Consider the following 20,836-nt stretch of genomic DNA (forward strand, 5'->3'; position numbering starts at 1 on the left):
ACTTATCCGTGCGGGATAAATAATGCGCTACTTTGATATGTTGGACTTTTAAAGACACCCGGATACCAAATATATATTTTTTATTACATTTTTTTTTAATTTAAAATATGGGAAACAAGTTATTTTAAACTTTTATTACACTTTATTTTTCTAATAATTAATAATAAACCCTTTTTGTTATTATTTTCAGATTTGTTTAGAACTCGTTGGGGACTTGAACTGGCAATCGTTTGATAGCTTATACAGTATAATGCAATAACCACAGTATCATATTACACCGCATTCTCACAAGCAATCTATCAAGCCCCACCACAGGCACGACTTAATAGGGAATCAGTCATGGAAGCCCTGGGGGCACTCAGTGGTTGCTAGGCAGGGTATCTCTGGCAACCAGGCTATAAGACATGGCAGAGCTGGCATGGTGCCGTACTGGCAGCAGGCACATGATGACCCCCCCCCATCTCAGACTGCAGTCCAGGACTGACTTTTATCACTACAGGATAAGGATTGATGGGGGTCTCCACTGCTTTCGACCCCCACTGCTCCCGATAATGGGGGTCCCGTGCCCCACCCTCCCCCACGCTTTGAGAAGTAGCTTGAATAAAATAGCGACTGAGCACGTGCAATACTGCTTCATTCATTTTTCAATGGGTCTAACGGTAAAGGTCAATCGTTTTCCTCTGGCAATCCCTGGCAGTCCCATTGAAATGAATGAAGCGGCACTGCACATGCTCAGCTACCATTCCATTCAAGCTCCTCCTCAATGCAGGGGGTGCAGTAAACAAAAAAGGTTGTTCAAATTCTAGCTGTTTTGCTACAGGAAGCAGACAGCTCCATATGTTGATCAGTGGCCTGGGTTGGTACTGCAGGCTGAGTCACATTCACTTCAAAAGGACAAAGCCTGCAGTACCAACCCAGGCCACTGAACAACATATGGAGCTGTCTGCTTCCTGTAGAAGTGGGACAACCATTTTAACCCCTTAATGCCACAGTACATAAGTTTATGTCCTGGCTGGGTGGTACTTAACATAATAGGATGTAAACTTACATGCTGTGGATGGCACAGCCTCAGAAGTGAGCCTGCGCCAACCCATATCAGAAGCCAGTTGTGACTGACAGCTAAACTCCTGCTGTTAACTACTTACATGCCATAATCAATGCACCTTGGAAAAGTGGAGATAAAAATCACCCAAAAATCATTGTGTCCTTATAGCCAAAATAGTCGGTGTCCTATTTAAGGAGGGGAGGTGAACACAGGACCCCCCTTCCCGTGGATCGATGATAAAGGTTAATTCCGATCTTGTCCATTGAGATGGATCCCGCCGGATCTGCCAGCTTAGTGCACAGAGCAGGGCAGAGCTCGTCATTACCAACCATAATGCACCGGGCCGGTACGTGGCATCTGCACACACAGGTATATACACACACCTGCACATACTCTGGACGGTCGCCAAGGACCTGCTATAAAGGACGGCTCACCGTGCCAGGCTCAATGCCAAGAGAAAGGGAACATTACATTCAACCTAAGAGAAAGAGAGCGCTTCAGGAGCCAATGATGTGGGCGTTCCTACAAATACCGGAATGGGTACAGGGACAGAATGTAGAAGGACCGAAAGCACAGGTGTGCCATTACCTGCAGTTAGTGATGAGCGAGCATACTCGCTAAGGGCAATTGCTGCCCGCGCGAGAGAAAAGGTTCGGCTGCCGGTGGCGGGCAGGGAGCGGCAGGGAGGAACGGAGGGGAGATCTCTCTCTGCCTATCCCCCCCTCCTGCTCACTGCCGCAACTCACCTGTCACCCGCCACCAGCCGAACCTTTTCTCTCGAGCGGGCAGGTACTCGCTAAGGGCAATGCTCGCTTATCTCTACCTGCAGTCCATCTGGGCAGGACAGTAATACAGTCTACTTCATTCCCAACCAGGGCAACCCCAGACAATGATGTCTATATTCAATGATGCATCACTCCTAGGGCACATGCTAACACCAACACTATACAAATAGTGCCAGGGTCACTTTTAGCCAGGTGTGAACCACGCTTAAAGGGGTTGTCCATTTGTAAATTATTGATGATCTATTCTGTGGATAGCCCATCAATAATCGATCAGCAGTGGTCTGCCACCCAGGATCCCTGTTGATTAGCTATTCGCTACCCCCAGTGTGCTGGTGCACTCAGCTGATTTCTGCAAGAAGCAGGTAGCTCCATTTTTACTACAGTGGCCAAGCTCAGTATTGTAGACCAAGTTTACCTTTCCATGCCTGTAATACCAAGTCTGGCCATGGTTATAAGAACAGAGCTGTCTGAAACCTGCAGTAATCAGCTCAGTGCATAACGGCATCAGCCCGGCGAACAGGGACTCCTGATGATCTACTATTGATGACCTGTCCTGAGGGTAGACCATCAATAGTTTACAACTGGACAACCCCTTTAACTGGTATTTTCAGGACTACACTATTGATGACCTATCCTCAGGAAAGGTTATCAATAGCTGATCATCAAGGGTTAACAAGAGTTGATTATCAGCTGATTGAAGAGGCCGTGGCGCTCATGTGAGCAATGCGGCCTTTTCTCGGGCATGTGACATGACGCTCATCGGTCACCAGCTCAATCCCTTTAAAGTGAATGTAACACCAGGCACAGCCACTAAACAATGTACGGCGCTGTGCCTGGTATGGATTGAAGTGACAGTGGTGCTCACCTAAGCCCGCCACTTCGATCAGCGGATCAGCAAGGATCCCGAGCAGTGGACCCCACTGATCACCTATTGATGACCGATTCTGGGGATTGACAATAGTGTAACTATCGGCTGAACACTCATTTGTCCGCCAGCTATTTCTCCAGGCAACCCCATATACATGAATGCTTGGTTCGGCCAAGCATCCATAGGTTTTACATGGGGACAGTGGAGAAAGCTGCAGCCACACACCTCTCGTGGTGGCATATCTCTGGGGGCTCAAAAGGATTCAGCCTTTATATTCAACATGCCCAATCCAATGTCAGAAAGCCCCCATACACAGTGAGAGTCATTTGGACCTGACAAAGTCAACAGGTTTGGGCAAAACTCTAATCTATATGGGGCCCTTTACTCATATGGCATGTCCTCCTACAGAAGATGAATGTATGGTGACCCCAATGCCATCCAATCAACTATTTTTAGCAAGATAACCATAATTGAAATTATTAGCCTTGGCACAATTATTAGGCATCCATCCATGGTCCTGGAGATTCTCGGGAACGAGAGCTATACTGTGTTGACTAGAGAAATCTTGCCCAAGAGTAGACATAATGTAGAAACCAAGTAGATCAAGTAGAATCTTCGACAACTAAACTACCAATGTACTTGACCATCATTAAAGTCTACCTAGGTGGACAATAACCAGCTCCATATAAGAGTACCACCGAATAGTGTTGGCCGACATCGACCTTGATCTCCCATCAACATGTCCTCATATTCATTTCCCACCTTCTCCTGTCCTTGTCTGGAAGGTCGGACAAGTGATTCCAGTCCCTGTGGGCAACGTTTTATACTATCTATGGCTGTGACATGTCTGAAAAAATTTTGACAATTTCTCGAACCTTGAACCAAGCCCTAGATAAGTCCATCAAGTCCAAATCTGTCATGTAATTGTAACAGCAGTCTTGAAGGCTCATCCATGGGATGGTCATCTATTCCCTGGCAAGGTACCGGAGATATCATTGAGGCTTCCAGTTCCTATTGTATTGACCACAAACGGGAAGAATCTCTTTCAATCCAGAAGTAAAGGTCCACCTGATATTCTGTCTTGGTGATGGACCTCGTTGGGTATCCTTTTAAAAGAAACCAGCTTCCAGATACAACTGGGGCCATAAGTAAAGCGCCTCTCCCCGAAGACTGGCCAAGAGGTAGGAGGTGCAGGACTGTATACACAAAGTGCAATAGGGTGGATGCTGAAGACTTTGCACTATGTTGGTTGCGCTCAATTCTGGATTCTTTTTGGCACGGCCATCAAACAGAATTGCTGTTTAACCCCTTAGTACCCAGCTTATTTTGTGCCTTAAGGACCAAGCAATTTTCAAGGTCGCTTTGCAAGAGCCATAACCCGTTGACCTAACGTAAGAGGCTTGTTTTTTGTAGGACAAGTCCTACTTTTGATGGCAACGATCAGGTATTTTGCCATCAATAAGGGGATAAAATCCTTCTTTCATGTCTGGTACAACGCGTTTCGGAGCAGACTGGGTCTTTCCTCAGTTAATAATACAGCGTTCTGAGTGCACGTAAAGGAAGCGCCACATAATCTGCTCACATAGAATGAACCGTATCTATTTTTACCGCGTGCGGTCAGCATACTTCCCCCCGTCTATCACCCGGTAACCTAATCTCATTGTACTTTCTAGAAGCAGCAGCAGAATGACAATTAGTATTGATCCCGTTAAGGATATATAAATCCAGGTCAGCGAGTTACATCACATCACAGACGACAAGCTCGTGGCGCCATTTTTTATTTCCAGCAGTTGGAAACAGATAACGCGTTCAAATCCATAAAATATATACTACAGAAGCATATATACAACCTAAATGCATACAGAGGAGCGGTACAGAACGCACTCGCCCGAAGAGCTTACAATCTATAGGACCCACGTCAGCACAACAAGTAAATGTACCGGTCACATAAAATAATCCAAACCCGGCATCTGCCCACCTGTGCTTGGGCAGGCACACCCTGGCATTCATTACCATGGCACACAGACAATGCTCTCATTCCTGCAGAGGATATAAAGTCTGTACCTCCTTCTCCGACATGTACAGCTGGTCTCCCCGGATCACCACATATCGGTTCTTCCAGATCTCCCTGAAGATGCCTTTTCCGCAGTATTTCCGAATCCAGCCCACTTTTTCCGGCTGGCTGGGGGCCTGATTCCCGTCCAGAGGGCCCTACACCCGGGAGAGAGAAATAGGTGACATAATGAGGATGGGGTATAGGAGGGGACGCTGTCTGCTCAGTCTAATGCAGACTGGGGGCAAATGAGGGAGGACCCGGCGACAACAGCATCACCTGATACAGAATAACACTACATAGTATATATGCTGATAGATAGATAGATAGATAGATAGATAGATAGATAGATAGATAGATAGATAGATAGATAGAAGATAGATAGATAGAGATATGAGATAGATAGATAGATAGATAGATAGATATGAGATAGATAGGAGATAGATATGAGATAGAAAGATAGGACATAGATAGATAGATAGATAGATAGATAGATAGATAGATAGATAGATAGATAGATAGATAGATAGGAGATAGATATGAGATAGAAAGATAGGACATAGATAGATAGATAGATAGATAGATAGATAGATAGATAGATAGGAGATAGATAGATAGATGATAGATAGATAGATAGATAGATAGATAGATAGGAGATAGATAGATAGATAGATAGATAGATAGATAGATAGATAGATAGGAGATAGATAGATATAGATAGATAGATAGATAGATGATAGATAGATAGATAGATAGATAGATATAGATAGATAGATAGATAGATAGATAGATAGGAGATAGATAGATAGATAGATAGATAGATAGATAGATAGATAGGAGATAGATAGATATAGATAGATAGATAGATAGATAGATAGATAGATAGATAGATAAATAGGAGATAGATGATAGATAGATAGATAGATAGATAGATAGATAGATAGATAGATAGATAGATAGATAGATATGAGATAGATAGGAGATGGATAGATAGATAGATATGAGATAGATAGATAGATAGATATGAGATATATAGATAGATATAAGATAGATAGATGGATAGATAGATATGAGATATATAGATAGATATAAGATAGATAGATGGATAGATAGATAGATAGATAGATAGATATGAGATAGATAGATAGATAGATAGATAGATAGATAGATAGATAGGAGATAGATAGATAGATAGATAGATAGATAGATAGATAGATAGATAGATAGATATGAGATAGATAGATAGATAGATAGATAGATAGATAGATAGATAGGAGATAGATAGATAGATAGATAGATAGATAGATAGATAGATAGATAGATAGATAGATATGATAGATAGATAGATAGATAGATAGATAGATAGATAGATATGAGATAGATAGATAGATAGATAGATATGATAGATAGATAGATAGATAGATAGATAGATAGATAGATGTGAGATAGATAGGAGATAGATAGATAGATAGATAGATAGATATGAGATAGATAGATAGATAGATAGGAGATAGATAGATAGATAGATAGATAGATAGATAGATAGATAGATAGATAGATAGATAGATAGGAGATAGATCTCTATTCTATATACATTTTCGCACACATAATACAGAACACGTTGCTAGGCCAGAACCCCATATATACTGTATTTGAAGATATATACATTGAGTTGCTCATCCCTATACAATCACAAAGCCCCCCAGTAATAGTAGCACTGGCCCCCTTAATATACACATATATACACACATATGCTTTCCTACAATACAAGATGCAAGGCCAGAGACACGGAGCCCCTATAAGTATATGTAACCTATAATCCCACATCCCCCCATAAAACCCCAGTATTTGTAACCTATAATCCCACAGCCCCACATAAAACCCATTATATGTAACCTATAATCCCACGGCCCCCCATAAAACCCCAATATATGTAACGTATAACCCCACAGCCCCCCCGTAAAACCCCAGTATATGTAACCTATAATCCCACAGCCCCCCATAAAACCCATTATATGTAACCTATAATCCCACAGCCCCCCATAAAACCCCAGTATATGTAACCTATAATCCCACAGCCCCCCATAAAACCTATTATATGTAACCTATAATCCCACAGCCCCCATAAAACCCCAGTATATGTAACCTATAATCCCACGGCCCCCCATAAAACCCATTATATGTAACCTATAATCCCACGGGCCCCCAGAAGACTCCAGTATATGTAACCTATAATCCCATGGCCCCCCAGAAGACCCCAGTATATGTAACCTATAATCCTACAGACCCCCATAAAACCCATTATATGTAACCTATAATCCCACGGCCCCCCAGAAGACCCCATTATATGTAACCTATAATCCCACAGCCCCCCATAAGACCCCAGTATATGTAATCTATAATCCCACGGCCCCCCAGAAGACTCCAGTATATGTAACCTATAATCCCACGGCCCCCCAGAAGACCCCAGTATATGTAACCTATAATCCTACAGACCCCCATAAAACCCATTATATGTAACCTATAATCCCCCAGGCTCCTCGGTGCAGCTGCTGGCATTGATGTGGAGCACACAGCTCACACTAATAGTTTCTCTCCATCTGCTGCTACATGGAATACAACATCCATCCGCACACAGGCTGCAGGCATTGAGCCCTTAGTGCCTATTCCTTGCCATGGAGCCCCCTCTGGAATATAAGGCACCCCCTCCTCAGTGGTGCCCATGCATATATATGTGCAGGCGGTCTATGTGCATGCATGCGCCCAGACCCAGAGCCCCCAGTGTGCCCACCATACCCTCTTTGTAGAGATGTTCTTCTTCATGCTGCTGCTCTCAGTGCCAGGCTGCGGGCAGGGTGTGAGGAGCGCCTGCAGAGTGGGTGTAATGCAGCCTGGCTCCTGGTATTGTGCAGACAGAGGATCTGGTTTCAGTGAGTGCAGCCAAGCCTCTCCAGCATCCAGAGCTGTCCCCAGCTCCGCTCACAGCCCCCTCTCTGCTCCATCTATGGAGAGCAGCTCTGATGTCACATCACATTACATGACAACACGTGAGAGCGAGGAGGCTTCCTCCTTTGTTTCTCCTCTTACACCCCCTATACACTGGAGGAGGAGATGGGGGGATTGTGTAATCCTGAGGCCCCCTCATGCCTGTAGACTCTCAGTCATCCCCACTAGAAGCCCCCTCCCCGTCCTACAGCGCCATGTAACCCTTCAGCATCCACAAATGCCACTGATCACCAGGGCACAAATGATGGAGAATTTGACGCTTTCCTGTACATGTAAAGATGGACATTGAGGGGGATTTAAACCCCCGGTCAGACAAATGACCTTCTGCCAATTTACAGCCGTACGCAAGCAAATAGCGGCATAGCCCATGTTACACTATGTTGACAGAAGTATTGGGACACACATGGAAGGTGATGAAATTCCATCTTCTTTCCATCCGGAGTTGGCCGCCTTCGGCCTCAGTGACTGCAGTAACCCTCCGCGGCTGCTTTCCACCAAATTCCCATAGATGTGTGAAAGGATTGGCCTCCATTCCTTGAGGAGCTTCAGATAATGATGAGAGGGATGATGGGCACAGATACGACGTTCCTAATTCATCACAAAGAGGCTTGATAGGATTGAGATCAGGACTTTGGACCAGCTAATGAAGTTTGTAGAAGTTCTTCTCAAACCAAGCCTCAACGTATGACATGGCCCTTGGTCATGTTGTAGAGACATGGAGCTGTACAGAGTATTGTTACAGGGTAGATGATGCCACATTGTCTGGAATGTCTCTCTACGCATCGGCGTTGAGAATTGGCTTCATTATAATTAACAGCCCTTGAAACCCACCCACAACATAACAGACCTCCTCCAAACCTCACTGTTGGGATGATGCAGTCATGTAAAAACTGCTCTCCAAGCATCCACCACACCAAAGTGTGACCATCCGATGGAAGATGGCGCCCTGTGATTCCTCTGTCCACAATACTTGCTGCCACTCATTTACAGTCCGACACTCCAAGCGCCATCGCAGGCACCACTGTGCATTTACTGCTGTGATGTTGTGTGCAGCCACTCGTCCATGGTAACCCTTCACATACAGTTCCCTATGGATGGTTCTGGTAATAGTGGATGTTCCAATGGCCTGTAAAACTCCATGAGTGAGAGCAGATGATTTGTGTGATGTCTTCACAGCTCCTATAAGGCTTCGTTGTCCACATTCTGTCAGTTTACAAGGTCACCCTGAACATGGTGGCACCACACACATCTGATAATCTTCATCTCCTATAACATGACCAACAGTGGACTCTGGAAGGTCCAGAAGCTGTGATGTCCCTTACTGATTGGTTGCTGACATCCCTCCTACCAGACCCCATTTTCAACTCTACACCTGGTGACATCCCACCACCAGACCCCATTGTCAGCTTGACATCTGGTGACATCCCACCACCAGACCTCGTTGTCAGCTCTACACCTGGTGACATCCCCTCTCCAGACCCCATTGTCAGCTCTACACCTGGTGACATTCTCCCTCCAGACTCTGTATTCAGCTATACAACTGGTGACATCACCCTACAAAGGCCCAGGGTGTCAGCTCTACACCTGGTGACATCGTACCACCGCCAGACTCCGTTGTCAGCTCTATACCTCGTGACATTCCCCTACCAGACCCCATTGTCAGCTCTACATCTGGTGACATCCCACCACCAGACCCCATTGTCAGCTCTACACCTAGTGACCTGCCCCCACCAGACCCTGATGTCAGCTCTACATCTGGTGACATCCCACCACCAGACCTCGTTGTCAGCTCTACACCTAGTGACATCCCCGCTCCAGACGCCATTGTCAGATCTACACCTGGTAAACATCCCCCCTCCAGACTCTGTGTTCAGCTCTACACCTGGTGACACCCCCTTACAAAGACCCTGGTGTCAGCTCTACACCTGGTGACATCATACCACCAGACCCCGTTGTCAGCTCTACACCTGGTGACATCTCCCTTACAGACCCCATTGTCAGCTCTACACCTGTGACATCCCCCCACCAGACCCCATTGTCAGCTCTACATCTGGTGACATCCCACCACCAGAACCCATTGTCAGCTCTACACCTGGTGATATCCCACCACCAGACCCCATTGTCAGCTCTACACCTGGTGACATCACCCCTCCTGACCCAGTTGTCAGCTCTACATCTGGTGACATCCCAGCTCCTGACCCCGTTGTCAGCTCTACACCTGGTGACATCCTACCACCAGACCCCATTGTCAGCTCTACACCTGGTGACATCCCCCCACCAGACCCCATTGTCAGCTCTACACCTTGTGACATCACCCCGCCTGACCCTGTTGTCAGCTCCACACCTGGTGACATCCCACTACCAGACCCCATTGTCAGCTCTATGCCTGGTGACATCCCCCACCACCAGACCCCATTGTCAGCTCTACACCTGGTGACATTCCCCCTCGAGACTCTGTGTTCAGCTCTACACCCGGTGACACCCCCCTACAAAGACTCTTGCTTCAGCTCTATACCTGGTGACATCGTACCACCAGACCCCGTTGTCAGCTCCAAACCTAGTGACATCCCCCCACCAAACCCCATTGTCAGCTCTACACCTGGTGACATCCCACTACCAGACCCCATTGTCAGCTCTACACCTGGTGACATCCCCCCTCCAGACACTGTGCTCAGCTCTACACCTGGTGACTTCCCTCTACAAAGACCCTGGTGTCAGCTCTAGACCTGGTGACATCCCCCCACCAGACCCCATTGTCAGCTCTGCATCTGGTAACATCCCCCCACCAGACCCCGTTGTCAGCTCTACACCTGGTGACATGCCCCCACCAGACCCCATTGTCAGCTCTACATCTGGTGACATCCCACCACCAGACCCCATTGTCAGCTCTACACCTGGTGACAACCCCCCACCAGACCCCATTGTCAGCTCTACACCTGGTGACATCCCACCACCAGACCCCATTGTCTGCTCTACACCTGGTGACATCCCCCCACCAGACCCCATTGTGAGTTCTACATCTGGTGACATCAAACCACCAGACCCCATTGTCAGCTCTACACCTGGTGACATCCTACCACCAGACCTCATTGTCAGCTCTACATCTGGTGACATCGAACCACCAGACCCTGTTGTCAGCTCTACACCTGGTGACATCCCACCACCAGACCCCATTGTCAGCTCTACACCTGGTGACATTCCCCCTCGAGACTCTGTGTTCAGCTCTACACCCGGTGACACCCCCCTACAAAGACCCTTGTTTCAGCTCTACATCTGGTGATATCCCACCTCCAGACCCCATTGTCAGCTCTACACCTGGTGACATCCCCCCTCCTGACCCAGTTGTCAGCTCCACATCTGGTGACATCCCACCTCCTGACCCCGTTGTCAGCTCTACACCTGGTGACATCCTACCACCAGACCCCATTGTCAGCTCTACACCTGGTGACATCCCCCCACCAGGCCCCATTGTCAGCTCTACACCTTGTGACATCACCCCGCCTGACCCCGTTGTCAGCTCCACACCTGGTGACATCCCACCACCAGACCCCATTGTCAGCTCTATGCCTGGTGACATCTTCCACCACCAGATCCCATTGTCAGCTCTACACCTGGTGACATTCCCCCTCGAGACTCTGTGTTCAGCTCTACACCCGGTGACAACCCCCTAACAAAGACTCTCGTTTCAGCTCTATACCTGGTGACATCGTACCACCAGACCCCGTTGTCAGCTCCAAACCTAGTGACATCCCCCCACCAAACCCCATTGTCAGCTCTACACCTGGTGACATTCCCCCGCTAGACCCCGTTGTCAGCTCTACACCTGGTGACATCTCCCCACCAGACCCCATTGTCAGCTCTACACCTGGTGACATCACCCCGCCAGACCCCGTTGTCAGCTCCACACCTGGTAACATCCCCCCACCAGGCCCTGTTGTCAGCTCTACACCTAGTGACATTCCCCCACCAGACCCCGTTGTCAGCTCTACACCTGGTGACATATCCCCTCCAGACCCCATTGTCAGCTCTACACCTAGTGACATTCCCCCCCCAGACCCCATTGTCAGCTCTACACCTGGTGACATCCCCCCACCAGACCCCATTGTCAGCTCTACATCTGGTGACATCCCACCACCAGACCCCATTGTCAGATCTACACCTGGTGACATCCCCCCACCAGACCCCATTGTCAGCTCTACACCTGGTGACATCCCACCACCAGACCACATTGTCTGCTCTACACCTGGTGACATCCCCCCACCAGACCCCATTGTCAGTTCTACATCTGGTGACATCGAACCACCAGACCCCATTGCCAGCTCTACACCTGGTGACATCCCCCCTCCTGACCCAGTTGTCAGCTCCACATCTGGTGACATCCCACCTCCTGACCCCGTTGTCAGCTCTACACCTGGTGACATCCTACCACCAGACCCCATTGTCAGCTCTACACCTGGTGACATCCCCCCACCAGGCCCCATTGTCAGCTCTACACCTTGTGACATCACCCCGCCTGACCCCGTTGTCAGCTCCACACCTGGTGACATCCCACCACCAGACCCCATTGTCAGCTCTATGCCTGGTGACATCTTCCACCACCAGATCCCATTGTCAGCTCTACACCTGGTGACATTCCCCCTCGAGACTCTGTGTTCAGCTCTACACCCGGTGACAACCCCCTAACAAAGACTCTCGTTTCAGCTCTATACCTGGTGACATCGTACCACCAGACCCCGTTGTCAGCTCCAAACCTAGTGACATCCCCCCACCAAACCCCATTGTCAGCTCTACACCTGGTGACATTCCCCCGCTAGACCCCGTTGTCAGCTCTACACCTGGTGACATCTCCCCACCAGACCCCATTGTCAGCTCTACACCTTGTGACATCACCCCGCCAGACCCCGTTGTCAGCTCCACACCTGGTAACATCCCCCCACCAGGCCCTGTTGTCAGCTCTACACCTAGTGACATTCCCCCCCCAGACCCCATTGTCAGCTCTACACCTGGTGACATCCCCCCACCAGACCCCATTGTCAGCTCTACATCTGGTGACATCCCACCACCAGACCCCATTGTCAGATCTACACCTGGTGACATCCCCCCACCAGACCCCATTGTCAGCTCTACACCTGGTGACATCCCACCACCAGACCCCATTGTCTGCTCTACACCTGGTGACATCCCCCCACCAGACCCCATTGTCAGTTCTACATCTGGTGACATCGAACCACCAGACCCCATTGTCAGCTCTACACCTGGTGACATCCCACCACCAGACCCCATTGTCAGCTCTACACCTGGTGACATTCCCCCTTGAGACTCTGTGTTCAGCTCTACACCCGGTAACACCCCCCTACAAAGACCCTTGTTTCAGCTCTACACCTGGTGACATCGTACTACCAGACCCTGTTGTCAGCTTTACACCTGGTGACATCTCCCTACCAGACCCCGTTGTCAGCTCTACACCTCGTGACTACCCCCCACCAGACCCTTTTGTCAGCTCTACATGTGGTGACATCCCACCACCAGACCCCGTTGTCAGTTCCACACCTGGTGACATCCCCCCACCAGACCCCGTTGTCAGCTCTACACCTGTTGACATCCCACCGCCAGACTCCATTGTCAGCTGTATACCTGGTGACAACCCCCCACCAGATTCCCTTGTCAGCTCTACATCTGGTGACATCCCCCCTCCAGACCTCGTTGTCATCTCTACACCTGGTGACATCCCACCACCAGACCCCATTGTCAGCTCTACATCTGGTGACATCCCACCAGCAGACGTCATTGTCAGCTCTACACCTGATGACATCCCACCGCCAGACCCCATTGTCAGCTCTTCACCTGGTGACATCCCCCCACCAGATCCCATTGTCAGCTCTACATCTGGTGACATCCCACCAGCAGACCTCATTGTCAGCTCTACACCTAGTGACATCCACCCTCCAGAGTCTGCGTTCAGCTCTACACCTGGTGACATCCCCCCACCAGACCCCACTGTCAGCTCTACATCTGGTGACATCCCACCACCAGACCTCGTTGTCAGCTCTTCACCTGGTGACATCCCCTCTCCAGACCCAATTGTCAGCTCTACACCTGGTGACATCCCACTACCAGACCCCATTGTCAGCTCTACACCTGGTGACATCCCCCCTCCAGACTCTGTGCTCAGCTCTACACCTGGTGACTTCCCTCTACAAAGACCCTGGTGTCAGCTCTACACCTGGTGACATCCCCCCACCAGACCCCGTTGTCAGCTCTACACCTGGTGACATCCCACCACCAGACCCCGTTGTCAGCTCTACACCTGGTGACATCCCACCACCAGACCCCGCTGTCAGCTCCACACCTGGTGACATCCCACCGCCAGACCCCGTTGTCAGCTCTACACCTGGTGACATCCCCCCTCCAGACTCTGTGCTCAGCTCTACACCTGGTGACTTCCCTCTACAAAGACCCTGGTGTCAGCTCTACACCTGGTGACATCCCCCCACCAGACCCCGTTGTCAGCTCTACACCTGGTGACATCCCCCCACCAGACCCCGTTGTCAGCTCTACACCTGGTGACATCCCACCACCAGACCCCGTTGTCAGCTCCACACCTGGTGACATCCCACCGCCAGACCCCGTTGTCAGCTCTACACCTAGTGACATCCCCCCTCAAGATCCTGTTGTCAGCTCTACACCTGGTGACATCCCCCCACCAGACCCCGTTGTCAGCTCTACACCTGGTGACATCCCCCCACCAGACCCCATTGTCAGCTCTACACCTGGTGACATCCCACCACCAGACCCCATTGTCAGCTCTAGACCTGGTGACATTCCCCCACCAGACCCCGTAGTTAGCTCTACACCTGCTAACATCCCACCACCAGACCCCATTGTCAGCTCTGCACCTGGTGACATCCCACCACCAGACTCCGTTGTCAGCTCTAGACCTGGTGACATTCCCCCACCAGACCCCGTTGTCAGCTTTTTGTACTGGGATATGATGTTTGATCCTCTCCTTTATACCTGATGCTCAACCATCACTGGACCGCATAGGATTGGTGGGGGGCCAATATCCACAGTATGTTGAAATGGAAGGAAACTTGACAAGATTTTAACAAATCTCATTTGCATGCTGCGTAAATTTAAAAATCTGTGCGGATTCTAAATTCTGTATCCCATGTTTTATTATGTTGTGGCTTTCACCATGAAAGCTTTCAGTCGCTGCCCATCTGCGGCAGGTCTGCATGTGGATTTTATTGCTTATTTGCAACAGAAAAATCCGCCCTGTGTGAATATACCTTAAAGGAGACCAAATACAACCAGTTATAAATTGGCCGAACCCATCAATTTTGTCTCAGCTGGCCAAATATCCACTTTCTATAGTGATGTACTGACCTTCCTCTAATGATAGATGGTGGCGAAAAGAAGGATTGGGCATGTCGGTGAGGGAGTGGATATTTACAATAACCCCAGTGAAAACACATTAGGTACCCTTGTCCAAGCCTGGTGTGCTTACTGGGAAGCAGGGAGGACTAGCTGTCCGGTGGCAGCTGTATACACTGTACTGCCATACACATTAAATAGAAGGGGCTTCATGGTTGACCAACTGCTGAAGGAACAATTGTCTGGTGAACAATCATCTCACAGGTGTAGACATATTATCTTTATCTATCTATCTATCTATCTCATATCTATAGTTACACGTGGGTGTAACAATTAAGGAGTGTACTTCTACGCTGGGATCCTGGCTCTGGACGGCCGTGTAGGAAAGCTTGAAGAAGTATTTAGTACCTCTGCACTGGCCTTGTCAGGGAAAGTGATTACTTACGATTGCTCTGTCTCTTATCCATTGACATCCAGAATTCAATCATCACGGGATATCTCTCCTCCGCTTCCATCTTCACCACAAGGAAGCTGAAGGTGCCTCCATGTTGCTCTGTGTTTGGTGGCACTCTTGCAACTTCAGAAGATGGAACTCTTCTCCTGCTCTCAATCACTCCTATTTATACCCTCTCACATACCACATGACATGACAGACTGATACATTTACAGGCAGGTAATGATTTTATTAAAGTTAACCTCTCAAGCGCCGCAGCTGTGCAACACACACTGGAAATGATAAGACAGGCTTTGCACAGTGCATCTACATAGGACAAACATGTATGAAATCAATGGGGGGACCAGGATGGTGTACTGGGACACTACAGATTTATCTATCTATCTCCTATCTATCTGTCTATCTAATATATTTCATATCTATCTATCTTTCTATCTATCTATCTATCTCCTATCTATCTATCTCCTATCTATCTATCTATCTATCTATCTATCTATCTATCTATCTATCTATCTATCTATCTATCTATCTATCTATCTCCTATCTATCTATCTATCTATCTATCTATCTATCTATCTCTATCTCCTATCTATCTATCTATCTATCTATCTATCTATCTATCTATCTATCTATCTATCTCACATCTATCTATCTATCTATCTATCTATCTATCTATCTATCTATCTATCTATCTATCTATCTATCTATCTATCTCCTATCTATCTATCTCCTATCTATCTATCTATCTATCTATCTATCTATCTATCTATCTATCTATCTATCTATCTATCTATCTATCTATCTCCTATCTATCTATCTCCTATCTATCTATCTATCTATCTATCTATCTATCTATCTATCTATCTATCTATCTATCTATCTATCTATCTATCTATCTATCTATCTATCTATCTATCTATCTATCTATCTATCTATCTACCTATCTCCTATCTATCTATCTATCTCTCATATCTATCTATCTATCTCATATCTATCTCATATCTATCTATCTATCTATCTATCTATCTATCTATCTATCTAGCTCCTATCTATCTGTCTATCTAATATATTTCATATCTATCTCATGTCTGCCTTTTATATAGGCACCTTCAGTAAGAACATTATCCTAAAGCGCATGTATCCGTCACCCGGTGTTTGTCTGTCTGTCTCTATAAACTATCTTTCTCTATTAATTCCACTTCCTGGAGAAGACATTTCCCCCGTCGGTTACAGGAATAAGATGCTCTTCCCATAATCCAGCGGTCACAATGGTGGGAGAGCCATAACCGGAAAGCTCTGTCCTATAGCGATTCCTGTGTGACCAATTATACCGGAGGGCTGAGAGGTCAGTATGAGCACTATATGTCCCTGCTGGTCTGTAGGGGCACGACCGCCCCCTATACATCCGCACGGAGCCTCTACTACATACAATGTCACCCGTCTACCTGTAGCTACATATATGTATTACAGGAGCAGCGGAGACGTTCTATACCTCACGGTGCCATCATCTGATCCATTACTACTATTATATTGGCACTGGTGGTAATTAGATGCTCACATCTGTTTTATAGCACATTGTAATCAACCTGAAATGAAATCCCATATTTTCACATAGAGGTACCAAGTATACCAAACACAGAGTGGCCCCTTTATTAGAGACCTGGCTATTTCACGATTGGCGCCCCCTGTATGGTAATTCTCCCCGTGACTCCGGCGTGCAGCATAAAATCACGTGACAAGTTTTCCGTGGATCAGTTTCAGTGTGAATCCACATTAGATGAGAAAGTCCAGTGATCTGAGCGACTTCCAACGAGGCCGGGTCATCGGTGCTGGACTAGCCGGGGTCTCACTGCCAACTACGGGGGGTTCTCATAGAACAGTGTGAAGAGTATACAAAGAATGGACCGATCAAGGAAAACATCCAGCGAAAGGGGATCCTGTGTATCGAAATGACTCGTCACTGAAAGGGGTCAGAGGAGGATGTCAGGAATCAGTCTGACCAACAGACACTGCACAGTCAGCCATATACAATGCAGGAGCTCCAACTAACGTGTCCGAATGCACAACTCCTGACCAGCGATTCCGCACCTGACCAGCAGTGCCGCACCTGACCTGGCCGCTGGGAACCGGAAGCCAGGGAGCGCTGGCAGTGGGAAGCCAACGGAGGAGGTGAGGCGGAGCGCCGCATGGTATGACAGCTGCGGGTACGTAACTGATTTCCAGTCAAAATCTGCACCAATGGTCCAGATTTTGACAGCTTTTTGGATGCCACGTGTAAACATACCCTAAGTCAGCCTGAGGTATGCTGCCATATACAGAGCAGCCCGGTAGTAATAGTGACCCCCACAGTAGCCCCAGTAGTAATAGTGGCCCTCGGTAGTAATGGTGACCCCCTCTCAGTGACCCCAGTAGTAATAATGAGCTCTACAGTGGCCCCAGTAGTAATAGTGACCTCCACAGTGGCCCCAGTAGTAATAGTGACCTCCACAGTGGCCCCAGTAGTAATAGTGACCTCCACAGTGGCCACAGTAGTAATAGTGACCCCCACAGTGGCCCCAGTAGTAATAGTGACCCCCACAGTGGCCACAGTAGTAATAGTGGCCCTCGGTAGTAATGGTGACCCCCTCTCAGTGACCCCAGTAGTAATTGTGACCCCTACAGTGGCCCTCAGTAGTAATAGTGACCCTCATAGTAGCCTCAGTAGTAATAGTATCCCCCATCGTGGCCTCAGTACTAATACGAGACGTCCCGAAAGCAGGCCGAAAGGCTGTCCCGCTGGGGTCCCGGGGGAAAGAGAGACACAGGGTCCCAATCAGGACTGTCCCGCGTCTGGTCACCTTAGGTTATAGCGCAAAACACATTCACCTTGTTGGAGTCGTACATACGCTCCAAGTAGACTGGCCTCCCCCCCATATCCTAGAATCTGACATTACTCTTCTTGCCCGAAAGGTGGAAGGCGGCTTCATCATTAAAGACTCCATCGCTTTCCAATACAGCCTGCAGACCATCGCAGCAAGAACGTCGCTGCGCTTTGTCGTCTGGTTTCAGGGTCGGTAACAATTGCGATCAGTAGGGAGGTGTGGTGGACGGCGTATAACAGCGTGCGCCAGATACGTCATCATGCGCAGTACAATTTCGCAACTATACGCGGCTCACCGCTGGCTGCACCGTGGGTCACGCAGGGTTTTCCGCTTGCGGCCGCGTGAGTCCGGCATAAAGGTGAGTTATGAGTGTCTCACATCGGGGAGATCATCTGCGATAGCCCTATACTTTATATATATACTACCGTGTTTCCCTGAAAATAAGACAGTGTCTTATATTAATTTTTGTTCAAAAAGGTTTACCTTTTTTACATGTATAGCTGCCTGGACACTATTTAAATTGACTTACTTAATTAACTGTGAGCAGGGCTTAATTTTGGAGTAGGGCTTATATTTCAAGCATCCTCAAAAAGCCTGAAAAATCATTTTACATCCTCAAAAATTCTGGAAAATCCTGCTATGTCTTATTTTCAGGGTATGTCTTATTTTCAGGGAAACAGGGTAGCACAGGCCGCAGGTAGATCAGTCATCTGTACCTGCAGCCCTCTGGGACTGAATAATGCGGTCTCTGTCCCTTTAACTCATTATAGGGTAGGAGGGGAACGGCGCGGTCGCCGCCCCCCTCCACCGATCTCCGACACAATAGACCCTGGGAACCTGGAGTAAGTTTTCTTAGGACACAATGAGTAGAACGGGTTGTGTTGCTTCGCTGTCTGCGGACACGTCATCCAGAAGCCGCTCACTCACATGGCAAACTGGAAAGTGGCCACCGATGCCACACCAATAACCGTTAACCCCGTAGTGACGGATCCTATTTAGGTCATAAGGAGGCAACGATTTTTGGGAGGTTTTCATCTCCACTTTTTTAAAAGCCAGGACATTTTTTTTTACTTTTCTCTCATTAGAACCGTACGAGGGCTTGTTTTTTGCGTGGCAAATGGGTTTTCTATTAGTACTATTTTTGGGTGCATATAATGTAATTGTATAACTTTTCTTAATTTTTTTTTTACGTTTTTTTTTTCACAAGTAGCATAAATGACAAGATCCTTTTTTTACGTGGGTTGGCGCAATTACGAAAATACTGAAACTCTATATATATAGATTGTTTTTTTAAATATTTTTGGGGGCATCGCTGCATTTAGAGTCCCATAATTTTTTTTTTCCCACCAACAAAGCTCTGTAAGGGCTTTTTTGTTTTTGTGACGAGCTATAGTTTTTATGGGTACCATTTTGGTGTACATTTGGCTTTTTTGATCACTTAATTGCATTTATTGGGGAGGCAAAAAAAAAAAAGCATTTTGGCTCCACTCTTTTTTGCCTTTTTTCTAATAGCATTCGCCATCCAGGATAGAAAGCGTGTTCTCTAGTTATTCTTCGGCTTGTTACAGATGCGACGATACCAAACACGTGGGTTTTTAAATATTTTTAAACAAACAGGGAAAAGTGTGCGAAAAAAACCCCATAAGGTCAGGCTACACTGGTTACCTCTGCAGTGTAAATATGTGGTTATTACATGGTGCCCATTCAGATCCCTAACCAATTCTGGACAACTTGGGCTTGATAGCACGGTGCACCATCCTGCTGGAATATCCCATCGTTGTCCATGAAGGGCTGAAATGTATCGGGCACCGGTCAATGATGTGTTTAGGTAAACCAGTGCATCCAACCCATGACATCATGCCCCACTAGTGCACCATACCCATGACATCATGCCCCACCAGTGCACCCAACCCATGACATCATGCCCCACTAGTGCACCATACCCATGACATCACGTTACACACTAGTCTGCACAGTGTTGGCAACTGGAGTCCATGGTTTCATGGGGGGCCTGCGCCCCAAATGAACCCTACCATCAGCCCGAAACAATTCTTACCGCAACTCATCGGACCACGCCACATGTTGCCAGTCATTAACCTTACAAGCCCAGGTAAGGTGCTGTGTCCAGTGTTGACAAAGGCCTCTGGTGGCTCTTCAGCTCTCCTAATCCATGGAAGCTACATAGCGCTACACTGACCTGCAGGATAAGTGTGTGTGGTCTCCTGTACTGACCTGTGGGGTATGTGTGGGGTCTCCTGCACTGACCTGTGGGGTGTGTGTGGGGTCTCCTGCACTGACAGGGTGTGTCTGGGGTCTCCTGTACTGACCTGCAGAATATGTGTGTGGGGTCTCCTGCACTGACCTGCGGGATATGTGTGTGGGGTCTCCTG

General features: G+C 47.8%; 1 protein-coding gene across 2 annotated transcripts in view; it reads right to left on the minus strand.

The window, feature by feature from the left end:
- Nucleotides 1-7,769, minus strand: part of PLEKHO1 (pleckstrin homology domain containing O1) — a 46,801-nt gene extending 39,032 nt beyond the window's left edge. The window contains exons 1-2 of one of the 2 annotated variants that reach the window (XM_066609176.1): nucleotides 7,273-7,306; nucleotides 4,763-4,909 (exon numbers count right to left, since the gene is read on the minus strand). In XM_066609176.1, the coding sequence (XP_066465273.1) occupies nucleotides 4,763-4,777 (15 nt within the window). In that variant the 5' untranslated portion in view covers nucleotides 4,778-4,909; nucleotides 7,273-7,306. Of the gene's footprint in view, nucleotides 1-4,762; nucleotides 4,910-7,272; nucleotides 7,307-7,547 lie in introns of those variants that run through there. The other variant, XM_066609175.1, reaches the window with a different exon arrangement.
- Nucleotides 7,770-20,836: the final 13,067 nt, after the last annotated feature.

This window comes from Eleutherodactylus coqui, chromosome 6 (genome assembly GCF_035609145.1).
Source record: "Eleutherodactylus coqui strain aEleCoq1 chromosome 6, aEleCoq1.hap1, whole genome shotgun sequence".
NCBI lineage: Eukaryota > Metazoa > Chordata > Amphibia > Anura > Eleutherodactylidae > Eleutherodactylus > Eleutherodactylus coqui.